The sequence below is a fragment of the Artemia sp. Qi Xiang Cuo genome, chromosome 16 (genome assembly GCF_049724085.1).
Source record: "Artemia sp. Qi Xiang Cuo chromosome 16, ASM4972408v1, whole genome shotgun sequence".
In the NCBI taxonomy this organism is placed as follows: domain Eukaryota; kingdom Metazoa; phylum Arthropoda; class Branchiopoda; order Anostraca; family Artemiidae; genus Artemia; species Artemia sp. Qi Xiang Cuo.
In genome coordinates, this window is record NC_142809.1 from 40,648,001 (window position 1) to 40,671,688 (window position 23,688).

The 23,688-nt window shown below is 36.8% G+C and overlaps 1 protein-coding gene across 2 annotated transcripts in view; it reads right to left on the reverse strand.

Annotated features, from left to right (window-relative positions):
• Window positions 1–18,437, reverse strand: part of LOC148942905 (caveolin-1-like) — a 33,804-nt gene extending 15,367 nt beyond the window's left edge. The window contains exons 1-3 of one of the 2 annotated variants that reach the window (XM_089101971.1): window positions 18,303–18,437; window positions 12,088–12,249; window positions 10,497–10,655 (exon numbers count right to left, since the gene is read on the reverse strand). In XM_089101971.1, the coding sequence (XP_088958097.1) occupies window positions 10,497–10,655; window positions 12,088–12,249 (321 nt within the window). In that variant the 5' untranslated portion in view covers window positions 18,303–18,437. Of the gene's footprint in view, window positions 1–10,496; window positions 10,656–12,087; window positions 12,250–13,386; window positions 13,406–18,302 lie in introns of those variants that run through there. The other variant, XM_089101972.1, reaches the window with a different exon arrangement.
• Between the last annotated feature and the right edge of the window lie 5,251 nt (window positions 18,438–23,688).

Sequence of the window (23,688 nt, forward strand, 5' to 3'; positions counted from 1 at the left end):
TTTTAAATTTAATTTCTGATCGTTTTTAAATAATAAATTAATTTTTAAATAATTTAAATAAATCTCAATGGGCTATATATTTGCAGATTAGGGGGGGGGGGGTTAAATATAGCGAGTCTGCATGACAAATGTGTTAGGTACAATTGTTTTGCATATTATGAAGTAAGAATTGTTTTCTGACTTCAAACTATCCAGATACATTACCCCTCCCCCTTATGTGTAAAAATATAGCCCACATTATATATTTCACATCTATTCTGTCACTTGTCTTTGTCTTGTTTCGCGCTAAGCTGAAAGAAACTAACGAAGCCAACTGTTTGTTCTCGAGTTTTACACAGCGTGAACTTGATTGAGTGGTGCATAATACACAAGTACCAAAATTCCTTCCCTCCACGGAAAATAAAAAAAGAAAAGTCAAATAAAATTCTCAAATTCGGAAAGCCTTATATTACTCCGGGAGGGTATTTTGCCGGAAGGATAATCGCCAGGGGGAGGGAGCAAGGTCGTACCCACGAGGGGGTTTGACCCCCCCCCCCCCGAAATGTTTGTTTGACTAGTAAAAACGTAACAAAAATGGATATAAACAAATTTTGTGTGCGTTTATTGAGGTTTTTTTGTGTAACCCCCCCCCCCAAAGAAAAAAACTGAGTAAAACCCCCTTCGAAAAAAAATCCTGGGTACGGCCTTGGGAGGGGGTAAACGCCGGCCACCTACAAAAATATGTCCAGTTTTTTGTCCCTGTCTATTCGAAATATGAAGAAATTTAAGTCAATCAAGATCTTCGATCCTAGAATAAATATATATATATATATATATATATATATATATATATATATATATATATATATATATATATATATATATACATAAAAGGTTGACACGGTGAATTCAGGTTCTGAGTGGTCTATTTAAAGATCATCTACCTGTATGGTATTAAATCCGTATTCGTAGCTCCAGTTACAACCAAAAATGGCAGCTATTCATGTTGCTGTTAACGTATGTCTTACTGCGTAGTGCTTCCATAGATAATTAGTTCAAATTTCTTCTGTACTTTTTGGGTATTCGAAGGTCTATAGTTAAGTTAATTGATATTCTGTACGAGGTATTTTATTTGCATGAACAGCTACTAAATAATTAGTTCGATTAATAGTGATTTTTTAATTAAGCAGGAGACTGGGATGATCGACATTAGCTTTGAGCCCGAAACATTTTCGTCGTTGCAGTTATCTATCTTTGGGCTGCTTTTAATATTGTAAGTCCATGTCCTTTAAGGGCACCTGAGGGGTCACCGGCCTTCCGCCACCACACGTACATGTCGAAGCACCACGCGTCCTGTAATGCCCCACCACGTGCCGCAGTCTTTAAAATGCTTGGTGGAGATCCATCATGCTTGGCACGCACCAACTGGTGGACGAGATTTCTGAATGTTGGCGCGACCCCTCGGTATTACCAGAGTCCCAAAACATGAGACTCGACAAAACTTGAAAATGTTAGATTTCGAAACAGTTATTTAAGTTGATGTTACTATCTCCACCACTGGTGGACCACCAGGGTCTTTGTCTTCATTTGTGTTTTTGCTTATTGTGAGTCGTTTAGACCGTCAACTTGTTTTTTTCTCCGGTGAAGTGAATTTTAGACATAAAAGTGGTGTCTGACATATCCCCCCATTTAAAATTCCCCCCTTCTGGAGGAAATGAAATGCCCCCGTATCCTGATTCGCGCAAGAAAAAAAAATTGTGTATTTTTTTCAGATTTAATTGTAGTGACGTTCTTTTTATTTCTTTTTTTGCCTTGCCAATTTGTGAATGGTGCCCCCGATTTATACAAAGGAAAAACAAAAACGTTACTATAAACTCAGTACAAACAACAATATTTTCAGTTGAATATCCTGCTATGACCACTCTTGAATTTCAATTAAAATATTCTATCAACCTGCAAGCCGGCTAATTAATTCAATAATAGAGGCATACAAGTTTGATACAAATAAAGAAAACTAACCCAGGTGAGAACGTTTAGGAATGGTCATGATTGATATTCACTCACCCTTGTCCAATTGTCAATCTTCGTTTTGACATGTTTTTCCCGGTTGTTGGGTCTCCACTTTCATTTAGCAGACGATTTAGGAAAAACATTAAGGATGCTGGGAGGGGGAAATAAATTTTCCCAACCTATCTGGATCGCTTTTTCACACCAGACAATGTTAGTACGCCAATTCTCATTATTTCATGACTTTAGAAAATTAAACAAAAAAAAAAGTTTTTTTAACTGAAAGTAAGGAGTGACATTAAAACTTAAAACGAACAGAAATTATTCTGTATATGAAAGGGGCTGTCCCCTCCTCAACGCCTCGCTCTTTGCACTAAAGTTTTATTTATTGTTTTAAAAAAATTGTGAGACAGAGTTAAACTTTAGCGTAAAGAACGAGGCGTTGAGGAGGGGACAGCCCCTTTCATATACGGAATAATTTCTGTTCGCTTTAAGTTTTTATGTCGCTCCATAGTTTCAGTTAAACACACTTGTTTTTTTTTTAAATTTAATTTCTGAACGTTTATGAATTAATGCGGCTTTGATTTTGGCTCACCGTACATGAATAATTAAAACGAAATTTACACATTAATCTTACTTTTTTTTTGGCTGAATAGCTTTCTCGAAATTTTGAGCTGACGTAACTTACGAATTAACTTCCGTAATAAACTTCTATATTTTTATATTCTTATAACGTATATTAGGGGGTTCGCCCCCTAGTTAATACCTCGCTCTTTACGATGAAGTTCAAATTTTGTTCCAATTCTTCAAGAATGACCCCTTAATCACAAGGGCCGTTCGATAATTAGAATAAATATCCCTGATGAAAATACAAAAAAACTTTAGCGTAATGACAAGGGGCGAACCCAATCATATACATAATAATTTTTGTTCATTTTAAGTTTTGACGTTGCTCCTTACTTTCAGTTGAAAAAATTGTTTTTTTATTTAATTTATAATCGTTTTTAAATAATGCCGGGAAATCAAGCTCCCCCTCCATAGCAATGTCCCTTCCCCCACGAAAACTTCCTCCGTGGAAAGATCCTCCGACGAAACACCCGACCCCTCCCCCCAACTACCAGAAAAGTTCCCCCTGAAAACTTCTCTATACTTCCCAATAACCAATACTGTATGTAAACATTGGGCAAAGTCCATAGCTTGCAGACCTTCCCCACAGGACTGTGGGGGATTAAGTCATTCTCAAAGGAATAGTTATTGTATTTTTCGACCTTGCTGAACAAAATGGCTATCTCTAAATTTTGATCGGGTGACTTTGGGAAAAAAATGAGCGTGGGAGGAAGTATAGGTGCCCTCCATTTATTGGTCATTTAAAAAGGCCAATAAAACTTTTAATTTCCGTTCGAATGAGCCCTCCTGCGATATTCTAGGACCACTGGGTCGATACGATCACCCCTGGGAATAAAAACAAAAACAAAAAACAAACACGCATCCGTGATCTTTCTTATGGCAAAAAATACAAAATTACACATTTTGCCGATTGGAGCTTTAAACCTCATTAGTAGGGTTATCTGATAAGCTGCATTTGATGATGTGATTTTCATGACTTTTAAAGGGGTGTTTCTCCCTTTTTTCGTAAATAAGGCAAATTTTCTCAGGCCCGTAACTTTTGATGGGTACGACTAAACTTGATGAAACTTATATATTTGAAATCAGCATAAACATCTGATTCTTTTGATTTACCTATTGGTATCAAAATTCTGTTTTTTAGAGTTTCGGTTACTATTGAGCCGGGTCGCTCCTTACTTACAGTTCGTTACCACGAACTGTTTGACAAACAATTCTCATGGTATTGCGTCATATTTGTAGAATACTGAAAACCGAGTGAGGGAATTGAGTTGCACGAGGGTTCAGTTAAATTGGGCTCAGTTGCACGGGTGTCCAGTAACGCGGGGGTTCAGTTACACGGATGTTCAATTAAATGGGGTTGATCTGCACTGGGGTTCAGCTAAATGGGCTCAGTTTTACGAGGATTCAGTAGCAATGGAACCAAAAAAAAATAGTGACAGTGAGTTAACTTAAAACCGTCTTTAATTTTCACTAGCTTAGCTATATTCATTTCAGGGACGTACGCAGGGGGGCCTCCGGGCCCGCCCCCCCCCCCCTCCCTCGAAATCTCACGATTTTTTTCATTTTCCCATAATTTTCTGATTTTTCTCACAGAATAATGGGTTTGAAGGATTCCCCCCCCCCCCGAAACAAATTGGTCCCCCCCGAAACAAATTCCTGCGTACGTGCCTGATTCATTTGTTATTGGTTCCAAGTTGTTTTCCATTTCGAAAATCGTGTACACCAGGTTCCACACGCCATGGGTGGCCAGTGTGTTCCGCGCATGGCACGAAGTGTTCCTTGTGTGGAATGAAGAGAGGCAGTGGCAGAAGTAAGCCATCCAGTGGAAACAAGGTGGCATTCGGAGATCTACACAAGTTACCGGAGTAGACAGTCCCTCGATCGGTTCCTATTTATAAGAATCTTTCATCGGAACAACAGCTCTCATTGTCTTACAAATTAAATAAATAAATGACTAATTTCACAAATTCAGAAATAAAATTTCCCTGGCTATAATCTTAACACCATGAACCTTTTCGGAACATGGAAGGTCTGGTCTTTGAAGCTAAATTATTAGCGCTATTAAGAGTACAATGATGTATCGTTATTGTGTCTTCCATTTCAATTTTAATTTTGGGAGACAGGCGATTTATTAAGCACTTCCTTTCCAGATATCAGGCCAAACTCAAGCTCTAAATAGACAAAGAATGTATTATCACAGCCTTTTCTCAAACAGCATGCTAGACCTAAGAAACAGTAGCATGTTCATTCTCTACGCTGGTCCCAGGCCTACGTTGAGAAAAGATGTGCTGACAGGTTTGGGAGATTACTCGCTTAAGCATCACCCCGTTTCTTCGGAAAAATCAGCAAAATATGTTAGAATGCGGAATATCTTGGGTATATGGACAAAAAAAAAATATATTTTTCAGACACTTATCTGGGAAATCCCTGGCACCCATACCCTCTCAAGGTTTTATACATGTGTCCCATACTAAGATAATTTTCTCTTCGTTGACAAGTTCCAAATTTTACAAAAAATAAGAGAAGTTTCCAACATTGAACATTGCATTATTTTGAGCATGATGCTAAGGTATGAAGGCACACTAAATAACGATACAGATAAAAAGAAAAATGACATGAAATTCTACATTGATTTTCGTGAAATTCTACTTATCTTGAGCATTATATGTGAGAACTTCAATTCATCCTTGTCAATAGACATATAAAAGAAGTTTTGTTAAAATGAAACTCAGGAACAACATTACAACTTAAAACGCACAAGAATGTCCTATGCCTAGAGAGGCCGTTGCCTCCTCAATCCCCTGCCCTTTACGCTAAAGTTTGACGGGTGCTTTCCTGAGAGAATCTAAGGATACAATCAATGCAGTGGGATAATTCAACTGTTCCTCGGAACATTCAAAATAAAATGTTGATGATTAAAACAAATCGTCAGGGTATCAAAAGGTCGTGTCTCCACAATTATAAGTTTTCAAGAAAAAAAACACCTCACAATTTTTCTATTTCCCCTCCGATAACCGTAAAAAAAATGGATTGATATGAATTTATTGTACATATCAATCCGTTTTGGTTTCACGGTTATCATAGGCAGCGCAATCGCGCTGCCTAAGTAAAGAACGATGTTGGCACAATGTATTTTTTTTTCTTTACACCAGGGCACTTCGTATCGAAGGAGTTGACGTAGAAACTTCGAAAATGGCTCATTCGATTGGAAATTGGAGTGGCTAGTGCCCTTTTTAATAGTCGAAAGTGATTGGAAGGCAACTAACACCCCTTCCACGCCCACCATTTCCCCAAACACATCCAGTCAAAATTTTGAGATAGCCATTTTGTTCAGCGTAGTTGATTCCCAGATAGAAATAATTTTTTTGAGGAGGACACTCCCCCACAACCCTCAGGGTAAGGGTTTTAAGTTATGCCCCGGGGGCATATAAGAACGATGTTGGCACAATGTATTATTTATTTTGTTTTTTTCCTTTAGACCAGGGCACTTTGTATCGAAGAAGTTGTCGTAGAAACTTCGAAAAGGGCTCATTCAATCGGAAATTGGAGTGGCTTGTGCCCTTTTTAATATTCGAAAGTAATTGGAAGGCAACTAACACCCCTTCCACGTCCACCATTTCCCGAAACACATCCAATCAAAACTTTGAGATGGCCATTTTGTTCAGCATAGTTGATTTCCAGATAGAAATAATGTTTTTGAGGAGGACACTCCCCCACGGCCTTCAGGACAAGGGTTGTAAGTTATGTCCTGGGGGCATATAAGGTTTTTTTATAGAAAGCGTTGTCGTAGAAACTTCAGAAAGGGCTAATTCAATTGGAAATTCAAAGGGCTAGTGATCTTTTTAATAGTCAAAAGTGATTGGAGGGCAATTAACCCCCCTCTCACGCCCACCATATTTCAAAACACATCCAATCTACATTATGAGAGAACCATTTTTTTCACCATAATTTGAAGTTATGGAAATCCTGCATTTAAAGATGACATCCCCCAAAAGCTACCAAAGCACGACTTGCAAATTAAGTCCCGAGGGCATGTGAGGTTTTTTATGAACGCGTTGTCGTAGAAACATTAAAAAAGGCTCATTTGATGAGTTATTAAAAGGACTTGCGCCCTTTTGAATAGTTAACAGTAATTGAAAGGCAACTAACACCCCTTCCACGCCCATCATTCCCCCAAACACATCCAATCAAAGTTTTGAGATAGCCATTTTGTTCCACGCAGTTGAAAGTTCTGGAAATTATAATTTTGAGCAGGAAACTCCCCCCACAGTCTTCAAGGCAAGGGTTATAAAATATGCCCTGGGGGCATATAAGGTTGTATAGAAAGCGTTGTCGTAGAAACTTCAAAAAGGGCTCATTCGATTGGAAATTGAAATGGCTAGTGCCCTTTTCAGTAGTCAAAAGTGATTGGAAGGCAACTAACACCCCTTCCACGGCCACATTTTCCCATAGCACATCCAATCAAAATTTTTAGATAGCCATCTTATTCAACGTAGTTGAAAGTTTTGAAAATTAGGTCTTTAAGGTTGGTAATTACCTTGGGTAAGTTATACCCTGGAGGGGGAGTAAATTTTAAGGCGGGGGGGGGGCAAAGTTTAAACTTAACTCTCTTTTACATCAGAATTAAAATTTACCCCACTCCTCCCCTCTAATGTGCAAATATATACCCTGAATTGGCATATATAGGGGTGGGCTAAAATTCATTTCCGCCAAAATTATTATTATATTTGGAAAGAGCATAAAAAAAGGCATCGAGTGGTATATTTACTTTATTCGTAAGTCAATAATATGAACTGCGAAAAATTTACCGAATCTTCACCTCTGTGTACGTGCCTGATCGTAGGACAACAATTTACAGCAAGCGACAGGTTTTGAAAGCTAGATAGCAATTTTGTCAAAAACCTTTTTTAGAATTTTATAGGCGAGCGGCGCCAGTACCTTTAAGTTTTTCTTCTAAAAGAAAAGATAAAATCAGCTTGAAATTTTGGATCGGGCTTTTAAGACGTTTACGACACTAATGTTTCTTTCATGAAACTTGAACATTAGTTGTTATTGTCCGCCGTTTGTCTGGTATTCTAATGTATTAATCTGGCTTATTATTTAACATATTCGCGATGATAATCAGTGTAGATGTGTGAGTACTAGAAGTTCTAACTACAAAAATAGGCAAATTACATGTAAAATCAAAAAAATTCTAGGGAAAATTACAAACCTTTAGTTATGGCTAGGGAGAGGGGTCCATGCCCCTCGGTTACCCTCTAGGATACATGTCTCCTTATTGAGCGTCTTGTTGCTCAAATTGACTGGTTCTCCTGTCATCCAAAAATAAAGGGGACATAAAAGCCCCATTTAAGAGATTTCTAGATACTTTCCCACGAACTCTTGGATGGAACTTTTACGGCCACACTTGTTTTGATGGCTTGTTTATGTTTAGGAGTACTGACATCGGAATTTGTCAATATGACCCGAAGATCCCCCACACAAGTGCTTGTCAAAGTGATATATGTGAAACAAAATTTGAGACATACAAGTGCTTGTCAAATACGAGACAAAATCTCTGGGAAAAAAAACTTGAACTGGAAATTCTCGTTCATAAACTCATAAAAACGTAAACCTGTCACCAATTAAATGAAAAAGTACATTATCCTTATATGAAATTACAGTGATATTAGAAATTAAGATATAAATTATTCTGCAAATGAGGGGGCTGCTCCTTAATCAGAACCCCTCTTTTTACACAAAAGAGCTTGGAAATACTTTATATTCCAACTTAATGAACCAGTAGTCATCCTTAAGAAACAGGACAAAAGTCTTTTCAAAAGAGATTTTTCCAAGTCAAACTTCTAAGACTCGTAGCCTTTTTTGATTAACTAACTTAAGGAATAAGTTGGAATCACCATAAAAAGCAAATTCCCTGAAGGTACTCACATGATGCCCCCTACTTTTCTATATTTTGTTCCGGCAAGCATATGTAATCTTTTATGTTACAAAGAAAAAAAAATCTGCAATAACAGGGGAGCACCCTTATTCAGGCTCAGTCCAAATTAACGAAGATGAGATGTATTTTTTATATCCCCAGGATCTATTTGATTTTCCTCTGAAGGAATTAGAAAACGTTAGAATGAACATGTATTTTTTGCGGCCACCATGCGGTATTACTGTCTCTGAAGCTGGGGAGCTCAACATGTTTTTTCAATAATTTTAAATTGATTGGCTGTCTCAGAATTTTCAATCGATAGCAACTTGACCCGCTTTGGGTCTAAATCGTAGCTTACACCTCAAAATGGCAGGAAACGCCAATTTGCCGTGGCACAATCTTTTTGGCTGCTTAAAAAACACGCATCCGTGGTCTTCATACTCTGCAAAAATACAAAATTCTACATTTTTGTAAATAGGAGCTTGAAACCTCTACATTAGGGTCTTATCAGGGCCATACCCAGGATTTTTGTTCGGAAGGGTTTTACTTTATTGGTCAAATTCAACGTACCATAAGACCGTCTTATGGTATTGTTGAATTTTATGCTGGAAATTTCATCACAACTTGCAATTTTAGAGGTGTTCTACCCCTTTTTAAAAATCCAGCAAATTTACCGAGGCTCGTAGCTTTTGATGGGTAACTTTAAATTTGATGGATTTTATGTATTTGGAATCACCATAAAATGTCAATTCTGTTTTATTATCAGAACTCATTTCCGGTTACTATTAAGCCGAGTCGCTCCTTATTTTGTATCTTGATACAAAAACCTGACTTGATAACGCAAAGATGACAATTTTTAAACCTTTTAAATTTTCGGCCAAGGGCTTACATATATTATCTAAAATCAATTTTGGTAACCCATAAATATTCTATTTAGGAATAAGTCTGAGTAATCCAGACTACAGCATACTCATCCAAGGCCGTATCCCGGGGGGGGGGGGGCTAGGAGGATTGACCCCCCCTCAAAAAAAAAAATATTTGTCTGACTCGTAAAAACGTAACAAAAATGGACATAAACAAATTTTGTATGCGATTTTAGAGTTTTTTGTGTACGCCCCCCCCCCCCCCCCCCAAAAAAAAAAATATTAGGCAAATTTAGAAGGTTCTGTGGAGTGTGCGATTCGCTGATGCCTCCCCCATTGTGTCATTTAGTGAAGTCCTGGTTAAAAAACCTCCCTCCTCACTGTGAAAACTACATGAAAATACATACCGTGTGCTTATTTAAGACAACCACTATACTATAAGTTCCTTTTCAATTGGCTTAGGTGACTCGATAATACATTGAAAAAATCCTGTTTCTTACATTTTTCAAATAATTCATTTTTTTAACGTAATTCGTGATTCCCAGCCAACCAAAGAGAAATTTTGTGTACCTCGCTGGATCGAGCTGCAATGTGTTAATACTAGCAAGCGACAATTTTTCGAGAATAAGAATTTATTTGGAGGGGAGATGGTTTCTTAAAGCTTAAAACTATTAAAATGTAGGCCAAAACAGAAAAAAAATAACCATTAAATGAGGTGTAAATGGGCTCCCTTCAGTTTTTCTTCTCCACCCATTCTCTACTCAAAGGAAAACTGAAATGACGTGTCTGCTCGACATGATAAAGTAGACGTGGATACTTTTATATACAGATGACCATAGATCAGGGCTAGACCGACAAATCTTACATTAACTATGAGAAACCCGTGTTACCAGACGTCTAGTGTAAGATAGCGCAGGTGTAGAACCAAAGATGCGCCAAAGGTGCCATTTTTAGCAGAGAAGCGCCAGAGGTTAATTTTTAAAAACATACACGCTTTAAAAAACGCACGGATTTTATTGTGCAGCCACATTATGAAAGCGGGGAATGGAACAAATACGTCTCATCTGGCAACGTGGGGAGTAATTATTAGAAAAAGGACTTACGTTTACAGTCTCATTGATATGTTTATCATCACGGTCAATAACATTCAAACCCACTGTAAGGTTTTCAACAACACTCCTTTCTCTTTGAGCTCTTTCTCTCCTTGGTTTCTTCGCCTTCTTCTCTGCTTTTGTTTCTTCATCTTTTTTCTCCTCGCCTTCCTAAGAAATAGGTTTTAAATGAGTTCGTACGTTGTACAGAGCTTGGCACTCTCGGCCAGCTGAAAATTCAATCCAATACCCTATTTTTACCAATTCTCATTTTGGACATGGTTTTTAAAGAATGTGCTAGTGTTCTTGGAGAAAAGTGCTGAATTCCGCAAACACGCTCTCATTACAACCTGGCATATAACAAATAATTTTGCAGGATATAGCTACTTTTCCAGAGGTACCAGATTAAGTGTAACTATTAACCTTTTTGACAAAAATTGGCAGTTTTGCCAAAAAACGTATACAAAAATAAAAATAATAGCAGACTATAAAAAATTTGACGGTACAACAGGAGCTTAAAACTCAAAGAATTTTACAATTCTGTTCCATTGCTAAGTTCAGTCTTATGTTTCTTATTGCCCAACAATATGGAGGTCAACCTTTTCTTCTTTTTTGAAACCATGTTGAAGTTATATGATAAAGCAAGGAGGATTACACAGGAAACGAATTGTTCTACAACTAACCCAATTAGCCCATTACTTGATTTTATGTCACTCAACATTCTTTCGCGCGTGTCTTTCACTTTCCGTCAACTCCATGGTGATGTTCCCGCATCTCTGTCATAGTCCTCTGTCTAATTTTTGATTTTGGGGTTTTCTGAGAGGGTTGGATTGATTTTTTTTTTTAGTCACTTAAAATTGCTTAGTTTTAGTCTTGTAAATATTTTAATTTTTTTCTCTTGTGCTGATTCTCTTAAAGGTGTGAATGCGTTATATTGTGAAATGCAACTCTTGACGTAACTGTGGATCATATTTTTAACAACTTTTTTTGTTATAGTATAAAAATTTGGGTACTTATGTATAAGCCAGAAAACACGCGACAAGTAAAGTTTGGTTAATGCTAATGAAATAAAACAAAATAGGATGAAAATATAATAGTTTAGAAACAAAATTGGGCTATATATTAGCACATTAGGGAGAGGGGGTTAAAGCATAGCATATATTAGATACATAACCTAATCTAGGTACCTTTTTTTGCCCCTCCACCCCAAAAAAACTGGGTAAACACCGGCTCCCATAGAGACAATTATATTCGGAAATAATGTTGATTGTGGAATAGAATTGCAGATAATACGACAGTGCCCACTAATATTTGCGGCGATAACATTTTAAGGGAAAGGCTGTATGAGGGTCTTGGACAAACAATCTGTCATCCTGAGCAGGGCCGTCGAGAGCCAACACTAAACCACGGGGATCAATCTTTTGGTCCCAATTCTCTTTATAGTAGTTAACTTTTACTGTAAATTTTTGGATTAAAAATGAAAATTCTCAATTTGGCCCAATTGAGGCTCGGGCAAGGAACCCCCACTTGACGGTCCTGATCTTGGAAACCATTAAGAACTATCAAGCTGTATAATAAAATTAGAATCAAATATAAGTTGTACCTTTTCTGGGCTAGAATCATCCTTCTCGGGCTCTGATCCACCAAGAGAAGCCTTCTCTTTCATCTCCATTATGTCTTTTTCTACTGATTCGAGCAACGGTAATTCAGACTCGTTCAAATTTGCTTTTGAGCCAGCGCGAGAGCCCGATTTCAATTCAGACATCTAAAAAATCAAATTAATTTAATTGAATAATGACTTAGCATTAATCAAAGCATTTACCGAAAAGCAGTTTTTAATTTTGACAGTTTTATGTTATTGTTTCACAGAGAAAGACAAAGTTTCTCTTTCTCTGCTACAATATAAAACAAGGAAATTCAATCTTTCAACAAAATATTAGCTTATATTCAATCAATGGTATTTAGGTTGAGCCAAATTTATATAGGTACTTGTGCATTATATCTCACCAACCGCTATACACGAAAGAAATCAAGTTTGGTTAATGCTAATGAAATAAAATAGGATGAAAATATAATAGTTTAGAAACAAATTTGGGGCATATATTTGCACATTATGGGGGGGGGGGGTAAAGCATAGTATATGTTAAATAAATAACCTAACCTAGGTACCTTTCCCCTCCCCTATACCCCAAAAAACAACAGTTTAAATATTGTAAACGCAATAAGAAATCATGCTTTGCGATCCGTTTATCTAGCAAATACCCGATTGTCTGGTTTAATATATATATATATATATATATATATATATATATATATATATATATATATATATATATATATATATATATATATATATATATATATATATATATATATATATATATATATATATATATATATCAGTGGCATACCCCAGGAGTTTCTGAATGCCCTAGTTGTCCAGGCTCTGGAGCAGACACGTGCGTAGTGGGGTTTTGGGTCAGTGCCCCCGTCAGAATTTCAAAATCGGGGGTTTTTATATAATTTTTCATGTTTTCACGAAGATTTATTCACCACCCTCCAAGAACAAATTCCTACATGTTTTTCTGCTCAGGATCTTTCTTAAAAATGTGGGAAGCAAAATGTGGTACTTCCGCATTATATATAACACACGAAAGAAGTCAAGTTTAGTTAATGCTAATGAAATAAACAAAATAGGATGAAAATAAAATAGTCTAGAAACAAATTTGGGCTATATATTTGCATATTAGGGGAGAGGGGTGGGGCAAAGCATGGCATACATTAAATATGTAACCTAACCTTACCTAACCTAGGTGCTTTTCCCCCCTCCTAAACCCCAAATAACGATAGTTTAAATATTGTAAACGCGATAAGAAATCACGCCATTATCTCTTGCAAATACCCGGTTGACGGGCTTCCATTTGTATTTTCCTTGTACAGTCTATAGCGCTGTGTTATGCAAAACAGATTCCGAGTTAAAAAAAAAAGTATTGAACACACTCTTTCATTTGAGAATTTCTCACACGTTTACACTAACTAATATTATTATCCGCACTGCTGAATATTGAAAATGAGGTTGTCAAACTGAAACCCGATAAGTATAAGTTACTAGGGAATCTCAGAGCCTTTCGATAGTTAATTATGCTTATCCTTATCAAGGAAAATAAGAAACCTTGTAACATAAGAACATATTTTGCAAATTTGATTCGTCTAGTAATAACGTTTCCGGTTTAGTCTTTTTTTAGCCTCGTGAAAAAGCCTTAGATTTTTCACAGAAATTTCTACATAATGACGACCCCATAGAGAAAAAAAAACAACTAAAAATAGAAATCACTAACTGTTAAGATACTTTACGCACTTATAAATTGATCAATTAGGATATATGTAAAGTAAGGCCGTACCCAGGATTTTTTCGGGAGGGGGGGGGGGGGTACTCAAAGATTTTTTCGGGGAAGGGGTTTACACAAAAAAAACTAAAAAAACGTATAAAAAATTTGTTTACATCTATTTTTTTTACGTTTTTACGAGTCAGACAAACATTTCGGAGAGGGGGGTCACCCCCCCCCCCGAGTACGGCCTTGTGTAAAGCCCAAGGCCGTATCCAGTGGGGTTATCGGTTTGACCCTCCCCTTCTCTGAAATTTTTGTCTAAAACGTTAAAACGGAAGAAAAATGCATAGGCCTATAAACAAAGCTTTGAAGCGTTTTCTAAAGTTTCTGTATCCCCCCCACCGAAACAAAAATCCTGAATACGCCCTTGGTAATGCCCAGCCACTAAGCTATTAATTAGGGGCTAAAAAGAGCTGTGTCAGTCAGGGGCTGCAAAGCGTTGTGCCAGTCCCCGGGCAAAATGTTTTCACAGAGTGGTTACAAGCAGACATAAATAAGAACATATTTATTAACCGTAATCGGTTCTCTTGTTTAGAATATATTTTCTTGTTTGAAACTTCTTAGCTCACTAGTTACTATATTTCCTAGACCTATACTAGAGTTGCAAGACATTCTTTTTTCTCCCTGTATCAAAGAAAGAACTTGGTTCCAACGGAAATGTACAAAAACATCAGGATGTGTATCTCAGAAATTTCAAAGGAGTTTCAAAGTTAGATTCAAACTGTTTTTTAATTTGGATCACCATGCAACCCTGGATTTACCAATAGGCCCACTAGGCCCGGGGCTAGGGCCACACGGTGCCAGGGGGCGCAATAAATTATAACTGAGCAGTTTTTTACTTAACAAAGACTGGACCAATATTATTTATGGTCAATGTGCCAGGTGCACCCTGCTGCCATGCAGCCTATTCACAGAAAAGTGATTTTAAAACAACTCAGGAATCCCGTGGCTACTTATATAAACTGTTAGATTTCTCCCAAGAATTGCAGCTGAGAGTTCGGTATCACCTCTTTCTTTCATTACTTTTGGCTCATCAGTTGCATTTGCGTTCTGTTCAGTGCTTCCACTAGCCCCAAATTTTTGAAGAATTCCCCGAAAATCTACCAAAAACGAAGCGGCAAAAATGCTTGGGCCTTGGAGCGTCGAAGCTTTAAATCTGGCCATGTCTCCTATGACTGATGATATTGTGGTCCTTAGGGGCTAAGTTGTACAGAAAGAGCCCGTGCATCGCCGCCGTCCAAGAGCAGTAGATCCGCACCATGCACTTCCCTTGTTCCTCATGCACCTCATCAAAAATCCACATTAAGCTTATGAGTGATGGCAGAAGTACTGATCATTAGTAAATAAGACTAATTACTAGTCTCCCATACTAGGCAGGACCGGAGATGGTGGGAACAGTTTTCTATCGTGACTGCTTTCTAGGAAGTGGGACAAAGAAAATAGGTTCAATTGCTCTTTCAAAAGAACAGTGGCGTGGCATAGACCGAGGGGACATCTGCGGAAATGAGGGTGAATTGTTTCCCTGCACATGAGGAAACCTCAAGTCAATCGCGTAGTTATTACTAAGTAATCCAAAATAGAAGAGAATAATTAAATGAAATACGCTTATTCACTTAGTTACACCACTTATTTGCCATCTGGATTTAAAATTAAAGTGCATAGTATTCCGAAAAGAGCGCATGACCGAACTTCCGTTGGCAATGCTATGGATATATATACGGAAAACATTTTATTTTCGAAGTTATTTCATTATTGGGTACTTATTTGTAATAGCGACCACACCTAAGAATTGAAGTTACGTTAATCCGGTTCTATCCCATTATCCGGGTCTCTCGGCTTAATCACTAACGACTAGGCAATGATAAAACCCGTTTTGTGACGTCTTAACTGTTGTAGAGCAGGCAATGATAGCAAGGTTTTCATTGCGTATACGATAGTAAACTGTGTTTTTTTGGATTTTAGGGAGGGGAAAATGGTACCTAGGTTAGGTTACGTATTTAATGTATGCAATGCTTTACCCCCCTCCCCCACCCTAATGTGCAAATATATAGCCCAAATTTGATTCTAAACTAGTATTTATTCCTCCTATTTCATTTCATTAGGATTAACCAAACTTGACTTTTTAGAGAGGCCCGGATAATGGGATAGTACCGTTAATCCTAATGAAATGTACCAAAATATGATGAAAATATAAGGTACTATCGTACAATCCAGAACACATTCAAGAAGTTTGGTCAGTTGAATCATCTAAAAACCGGTTTACCATTCTGTATTCGGAGACAATTAGCTTAGATTCAGTGAAATAAACTTCCTTTGTAGCTAGTTATGTTAGATATTTAATATAATACGTTCTGGGCGGCCTGCTTCACATAATTCATTGTTGTAGGCTAGTTTCCATAATTTTGTTAATAAAGTATTATATTTTCCTCATATTTTGGTACATTTTATTAGGATTAACCTAACTTCATTTCTCGAGTGTGCTCTGGATTGTCCGGTAGTACCAAATATAATACTTTAGTAACAAAATTATGGTCAATACAACAGAGACTTATGGAAAGCAGGTCGCCCAGAACGCATTATATTAAATACCAAACTAAGTCTATCTATTAAATATTTAATTAAAATGTTTCTGCATAATTATCGTTTATCTCCCTCATACTAAGCAAATTATCTCCGAGTGGACACAGAAAGCCGTGTCATTACAGGTCAAGAACAAAATGCGGTTGCTATAGCAAGCAAGTACCCAGAATTGTTACAGGCTTTAAAAGTCAACTCAAATACTGACCAAGAAGGGGTTGGTATTCCTTAAAAGGAGGCTACAAGATTTCTAACGACAACCCCTATAAAATATCACGCACAGAGAAACCTCTTAAATGGTTTCAACCTCTGACTGGAGCTATTTTCGTAAACTTTTTCGGACAAAAGGCTTGATTTGTCATATACTTTGTTCGCATTTTAGAGGGGGGTAGGGATTCCAAATTTTGAGTTACATCCAGCAGGTGTGGGACCCATTCTAGATCAGGGCAGATTTTAGGACCCTCTAGAGGGTTCTGAAATGAAGTTATCAAGTATTTGGCAGTAGGTTGCATCAACACATGGCCAATTGTAGAGAGAGAAAAGCCAAAACAGATAGTCCAAGTAATTGAGAGGCAACTGTTTAAATGGCTGCGGCAGGGGTAAATGGCGAGAGTAAGCATGACTCTCTTATTGGACACGTACTTGTTTGTTAGTTTTTGGAAAGGCAGGCCTGCCTAGAGTCTCTAGAGGGAGAAAGAGTGGAGATAGCCAAGGTACTGCAGAATACCTTCCCGGGATATACTTTAGCCTGTAGATCCATCCCTGAGTTGATGAAGCTTTCAGGGACGAGTCTAAAGGCTAAAGTGTGTCCCGAGAAGGTATTTTGAAGCACTTACCTCCACTCCTTCTCCCTCTAGAGGGTTCTGAGTTTTGATGACCTTTAAAATATGTGTATTATAAAAGAGAAACCTTGGAAAATAGTTTTTCTGCTTAAATAAAGTAAAACAAAATTGTTTTCAGCTTCACAACTTTGGTCATTCCCAATTTATAAGGTTTTAAAGATATGCAAATACACTTCCTAAATTTTGAAAAAAAAGACACTGATATGGCTTAAAATTCTACTCAAACAACAGGAATTGTATTTTAAGAAACTAAAGCCAGAGAAAAAGAAACTGAAAAACTGAGAATTAAGGTAAAATATTGTTTTGTAAAAATTTCAATAGCTATAGCCTAGACCTTTCATGCAGGCAAATTTCAGGACCCTCTAGAGGGAGAAGGAGTGGATGTAGGTACTTCAAAGTACCTTCCCGGGACATACCTTAGCGTGTACATCCATCCCTGAAAGTTTCTTTTTCATAACCCAACCCCTTTCCAAGATAGCCAAAAGTAACTAAAGTAGAATTTTACCTGAAACTTTCAGGGATGGGTCTACAGGCTAAAGTATGGGTAAATTTTCGGCAGTTCATATTATTGACTTACGAATAAAGTGAACATACTACTTGATGCCTTTTTTTATGCTCTTTCCGAATATAACAATCATTTTTGTCGGAAATGAATTTTACCCCCATCCCTATATATACCAATTCAAGGTATATATTTGTACATTAGGGGGGGGGGGTAAATTTTTTTCTGATGTAAATGGGAGGTAAGTTAAAACTTTATCCCCACCAACACCCCCTAATACGCAAATATATACCCTGAATTGGTATAGATAGGGGCAAAATTCATTTCCGACAAAAATGATTATTATGTTTGGAAAGAGCATAAAAAAAGGCATCGAGTCGTATGTTTACTTTATTCGTAAGTCAATAATATGATATGCGAAAAATTTACCCAATAAAGTATTTTGTTATTATCCAACTTCAGGATAAAATTTCTCTATAATGCACAAAAAAACAGCCGAAACACTCACATTTTCAGATATTCACGAATGTAATTCAGACGAACACCCTCAGTGAACTTCCACTAAATGCAATCTATTTCCTCGATCGGCTGAAGCACCAAAATCCGTTTGCACGATCAGTGCCTTTGACCAATAGCGTTCTTTTTTCATTTTCGTTGCTTTGTTTGAAATGTTGCCGTTGTAGCCGGAGGAGAGGGGGAGTCTATTTTAAATTTAAAGGGCTGGATTTTTAATCGAAAATACAAAAGACACCCACAGGTTTTGCCTTTTTGCCTCTTTCAGTGATAGCTATTCAGCATGAATTAAAAGGTTTAATTTCTTACAAGCTATCGGGCTGTGAAAAAAAAACAATTCATATATTTTATTTTTTTTCATTTGGCTAGGAGGATTATCAACAGCGACAGATTGTGAGAAAATATTTAAACCACTTGGAAGATTGAAAAAAAGAAACGAAATTAAAAACTAAAGAGTGAACTAAAAGGAGCAGAAATCACTATAAAATGTTAAACGTAGAATGGACATTAATTCAAAAATTAAACCATTCATGGTAAGTAGAGACTGACTGTTGTCATTAGAAAATGAATAGAATGGAATTCTTATATCGTTGTACTAAAAAAAATTGTTTACAAATAAAAATTAATTTTTTATAAACATTTCAAATATCTAAAATTAAAGGTAAATTTCATGGTTAACTCACTAATGAAATCAAAGCCGTATCCAGGGGGTAGGGGATATGAACCCCCCCCCCCCCGAAAGGTTTGTCCGACTCGTAAAACGTAACAAAAATGAATATGAACAAATTTTTTATGTTTTTATTTAATTTTGTAAGCCCCGTCCGAAAAACAAAATCCTTTTGTACCCTCCCATTCCCCCCCCCCCCCTCAGAAAAAAGGAGAAAAAAACACTGAATGAGATAAGACCCTGAATGAGATAGCTAAGAAACTGAACAGAGATGAACAGAGTTTCATCCTGAATCTAAATACAACATTCATTTCTGTTAGTGTTGAGGATGAACTAGCCCCCCCCCCCCCCTTAATGTGCAGAGATAAATCTTGAATTATATGGTAGTCTATTATACGATGAATTTTCATTATTTTGAAAAACTGTTAAATTAATTTGAGGACAGAGTAACTTATAGAAAATTCAGTGTACATACACAACTCATGGTATATATTTGCAAAGTGGGGAGGGGGATGGGTAAAGCTCATTTGGACACAAATGAATGTTTTGTTTGGATTCAAGATGAAATTTTATTCCTAAAGGTAGCCTACGTCTCTTTTTAAGCTATCTCATTAGTGAGTTAATCGGAAAATTTACCAAACTTGAATCCACCAATGGCTAATTGCATAAACAAATTGGCATAATTTTAGAAAATGGGAGCCAACAACCTACCAAAGGGGGATAATCATCCAATTCAGCATTTTTGTGCGTTAAGAGATACCCATATCTACAAAAGTACAGTATTTTGCACATTATTTGAGAAGGGTGGTGACGGGGGTCCGTTTTATCTTCTTTTTTTCATCATGCTGAACCAGTAGTCGTAGAATATCAGAAAAAGGGTCACTTGAACGGAAATTGAAATTTATCGCTCTTTTTAAATAACAAGACAAATTACGTCGCGTGAAGACGTCTATTCAGGTACATGTGCTAGGGGTGTCAGTTAAGGTGGGGGGGGGTATCTGACAACTATATTTAGAAGATTTTTTGTGAAAATTTCATTCAAAAATACATTTTCTGATATTTTGTTTAAAAATAACAAAATTCCCCTCCCCCAAAGATTTTAAAATGTTTGTTCCTCCCCCCCCCCCGACACTTTTGAAAATTGACACCACTGATTTGCCTCCAGTGGCATCAATTCACAAAAATGTAGATGGGATGTATTTTTCAAAATCTGGAAGGGACAATTTTTTTCGACTTTCCAAAATAAAAACACCGGAGAAGACATTTTGCAAATAAAAAAAAGTATTATTCTAGGGGGAGGGCAAATCTTCCTGATAGCCTCCGCCCCCCGATGACACCCCAGCTTGTTCCCAAAAGCAACAATTCTGCCTGAATAGGGTCGAAATACTGATTATCAATAGTTCCGAGATAGACAACCCGTTATGATTTTTTTTTTTTTTCTAACAGAAGTAAAGAGCAAAATTGAAACTTAAACCGAACAAAAAATATTGTTTCGCGGATTACGCAACATGTATCTACAAACCATCTCAAATAAACTGACTTGTGATCAAACAGTTCGTGGTAACGAACTACATAAGGAGCGACCCGGCTCAATGGTAACCGAAACTCTAGAAAACGGGTTTTTGATACCAATAGATACATCAAAAGAATCAGATTGCAATGCTGATTTCAAATATATATTTTTCATCAAGTTTAGTGCTACCCATCAAAAGTTACCCGCCTGAGAAAATTTGGCTGATTTTCAAAAAAAGGGGAAAGCCCCCCTAAAAGTTATAGAACCTTAATCAAAATAACCCCATCATATTCAGCGTATCAGAGAACCCTACTGTAGAGGTTTCAAGCTCTTATATACAAAAATGTGTAATTTTACATTTTTTGCCAGAAGAAATATCACGATTGCGTTTTTTTTTTGTTTTTTTTCCCCAGGGGTAATCGTATGGACCCAGTGTCCTAGAATATTATGGGAGGGCTCATTGGAACGGAAATTGAAAGTTCTAATGCCCTTTTTAATTAACAAAAAAAAATGGAGGGCAACTAGGCCCCCTCCCACGCTTATTTTTTTCCCAAAGTCACCCGATCAAAAGTTTGAGATAGCCATTTTGTTCAGCATGGTCGAAAATATGATAAATATGTCTTTTAGGGTGACTTAATCCCCCGAAGTTCCCAGAGGGAGGGCTAAAAGTTATGAACTTTACCCAATGTTAACATATAGTATTGGTTATTGGGAAGTAGTATACAGAAGTTTTCAGGAGATTTTTTTTGTGGTTGTGGGAGGGAAGGGTGGGTCGGTGGTTATGTTGGAGGATCTGTTCATGATGGAAGTTTTCATGGGGGAAGGGAAATTGCCATGAAGGGGGCGCCGGACTTGCCAGCATTATTTATTGGTTATTGGGAAGTATAAAACCATTTTCAGGAAGGATTTTTTCTGGGGGGGGGGGGCTAGAGGAGGGGGTTACTCTGGAGAATATTTCCGTGGAGGATGTTTCTTTGGGGTAAGAGACATTTCTATGAAGGGGGCCCCGGATTTCCAAGCATTAGAAATTAAATCGATCATTAGACGATCAGAAATTAAATAAAAAAAAACAAGTTTTTTCAACTGAAATGTAAGAAGGAATATTAGAACTTAAAACGAACAGCAATTATAACGTATGTGAGGGGGTTCTATCCCAAGTCAATACCTCGCTCTTTACGCTACAGTTTTTTTAGTGCTTTCAAAAGAGCTATCTATTCTAATTAAACGGCCTTTGTGATTCAGGGGTTTGTGAATCAAAATTTTTTTTAACTTTTAACGTAAAGAGCGTGGTATTGACTAAGGGGAGAACCCCTTCATATTCGTAATAACATATACGTAATAAAAAAACAATAAAAAACAAGCGATACGGCTCAATAGTAATCGAAACTTTTAAAAACGGAATTTTGATGTCAATAAATGTATCAAAAGAATGTGTTTATAATGCTGATCCTAAATATATAAATTTTATTAAGTTTAGTATTACTCATCAAAGGCTACAGGCCTGAGAAAATTTACTCGATTTTTTAAAGAGGGGGAAACATCCCCTACAAGTGAAAGAATTTTAATGAAAATCACACCGTCAGAATTCAGCGTATCAGAAAACCCTATTACATAGGTTTCAAGCTCATATCTGCAAAAATCTGCAACTTTGTATTTTTTGCCAGAAGAAAAATATACGAATATAGGAGTTAGTTACGTAAGTTAATTTGTAAAGACATCCATTTAGCAAAAGAAAAATAAAATTTTTATGCAAATAAAAGCTGCATTAACTAAAAACGATCAGAAATTAAATAAAAAAACAAGTTTTTTAAACTGAAAGTAAGGAGCGACATTAAAACTTAAAACGAATAGAAATTATTCCGTATATGAAAGGGGCTGTCCCCTCCTCAAGGCCTCGCTCTTTACGCTAAAGTTTGACTCTGTCTCACAACTTTATTTTTTAAAACAATAAAAAACTTTAGCGTAAAGAGCGAGGCGTTGAGGAGGGGACAGCCCTTTCATATACGGAATAATTTCTGTTCGTTTTAAGTTTTAATGTCGCTCCTTACTTTCAGTTTAAAAAACTTGTTTTTTTTATTTAATATGATGAAAGGATGAACAACATTGTCAAATTTAACTAATTAGTTTCATTTATTTATTTACACATTTCAACATGGTCCACTTATCATGGTTGCAGCGATAGCTGCAACCAAATAAAGAACGAACCGCAGCCCTTAGTAACCAAAAGTTAAAAAACACGTTTAGAAAAAACAACCTAGTGGACAAAAATTTCATCTGACATTGATTTGGGAATCGTAACTATATGTTTCTGTCCGTCTTAAAAGTAAAAGTTTATTGCGAAAAGAATTTTATGGTGATTTCGAAAAAAGTCTGAAACCCCTCGAAAATGGCGTCTGATCAAAATGAAAAGTCTACCATTGGAATCAACACGATCAAACATCCAATAACGGGAAATTACAGCCCCCCTCGTTTAACATGAAAGAAAATGACTTTTTTGTATGAGCAGCATTGGTCTGCCTTCCGTTTTTTTTTCTTTCTTTCTTTTTTTCTAGCAAGGCTTGGGGGTGACCAGATTGTCATAGAAAGATGTGTAATAGCTCATTAAAGCGGAAATTAAATTTTCTACTGCCCTTTTTAAGTGATAAAAAGGATTGGAAGGCAACTAGCCCCCCCTCCCCAAAGGATCCCTGCCCCCAAAGTAATCCAGTCACAATTTTGAGATAGCCATTTAAATCAACATAGTTCAAAGGTCAAATATATTTGGTTTTGGTGATGATATGACCCTCCATAGCAAAGGGGGAAAGGGCTGCACTGTGTACCGGTGTTGGACGTACTGATAACACGCGTAACGGCATGGGCATATTGTTATTGGGCGTACTGGTATTGCAGGTACCTAGACAGATTTTTAGTAGTTAATATAAAAGAAACTGCTCATACCTACGTCTTTTCCATAAATTAATTAAAAAAAACTTTTTCCACAAAATAAGTTTTTCAAAAAAAAGGTAAAGAACTCCATTAAACAAAAAATACCAAGCGTGAAACTACCACAAATCAGCATCGACAAATAAATGAAACCCAAAACGAACAGAAATTACAATAAATAACCGAGTCAAACTCAAAACGAGCAGAAATTAACATAAGTTTGGCGCAAAACTCCCATGCCTTCCCAATGTCAGAACGTAATTTTCATTCTACTGAAAA